At 55.6% G+C, this 459-nt stretch overlaps 1 protein-coding gene across 1 annotated transcript in view; it reads right to left on the bottom strand.

The window, feature by feature from the left end:
- Positions 1–365: 365 nt before the first annotated feature.
- MNEG_9390 (hypothetical protein) overlaps positions 366–459 on the bottom strand; it is a gene marked incomplete at both ends in the record, with an annotated part of 1488 nt that continues 1394 nt past the window's right edge. The window contains one exon of the mRNA XM_014042140.1: positions 366–401. Coding sequence (XP_013897594.1) covers positions 366–401 — 36 coding nt within the window. The remainder of the gene's footprint in view (positions 402–459) is intronic.

Below are 459 nucleotides of genomic sequence, written 5' to 3'. Positions count from 1 at the left end.
TTGATGGACCACGTTGTGTCGGCAGCAAGAAGTTCAAGGAACCAACAAACAGTGATGGCTGGCCTTCAAATGGATCAAGTGAGGACGAGCGATGCAACCACTTGGCGTCTCAATCCGCATGAGAAGCAACCACTGAAGTATCACGTCAGCAGCAAAGCACTGCTCAGACGCAACAGCACTATCATCCAAGCATCACAGATGGGATCCGCCCCAAAGAAAAAGTTTGATTTTGGGAGGGCAAGAGCCACCGTCATCCATTGCAGTTGTGCATGTCTCGTCCAGGGATCATGGTTTGGTGGTGGCGAGAGCCACCGTTTTGGGGGGTGAGCGAGTGCTGCAGCACTGGCAAAGCCGCGACGAGCTGTTTACTCGGCCTCGTCCTTGCCCTTCTTGCCCTTGGTCTTGGGCAGCAGCACGCCGTGGATGTTGGGCAGCACGCCACCGGACGCGATGGTCACT

The sequence above is a fragment of the Monoraphidium neglectum genome, assembly GCF_000611645.1.
Source record: "Monoraphidium neglectum strain SAG 48.87 unplaced genomic scaffold scaffold01918, whole genome shotgun sequence".
Classification (NCBI taxonomy): domain Eukaryota; kingdom Viridiplantae; phylum Chlorophyta; class Chlorophyceae; order Sphaeropleales; family Selenastraceae; genus Monoraphidium; species Monoraphidium neglectum.
Note: the sequence above shows the minus strand (reverse complement) of the source record. Positions and strands in the feature narration are given on the sequence as shown.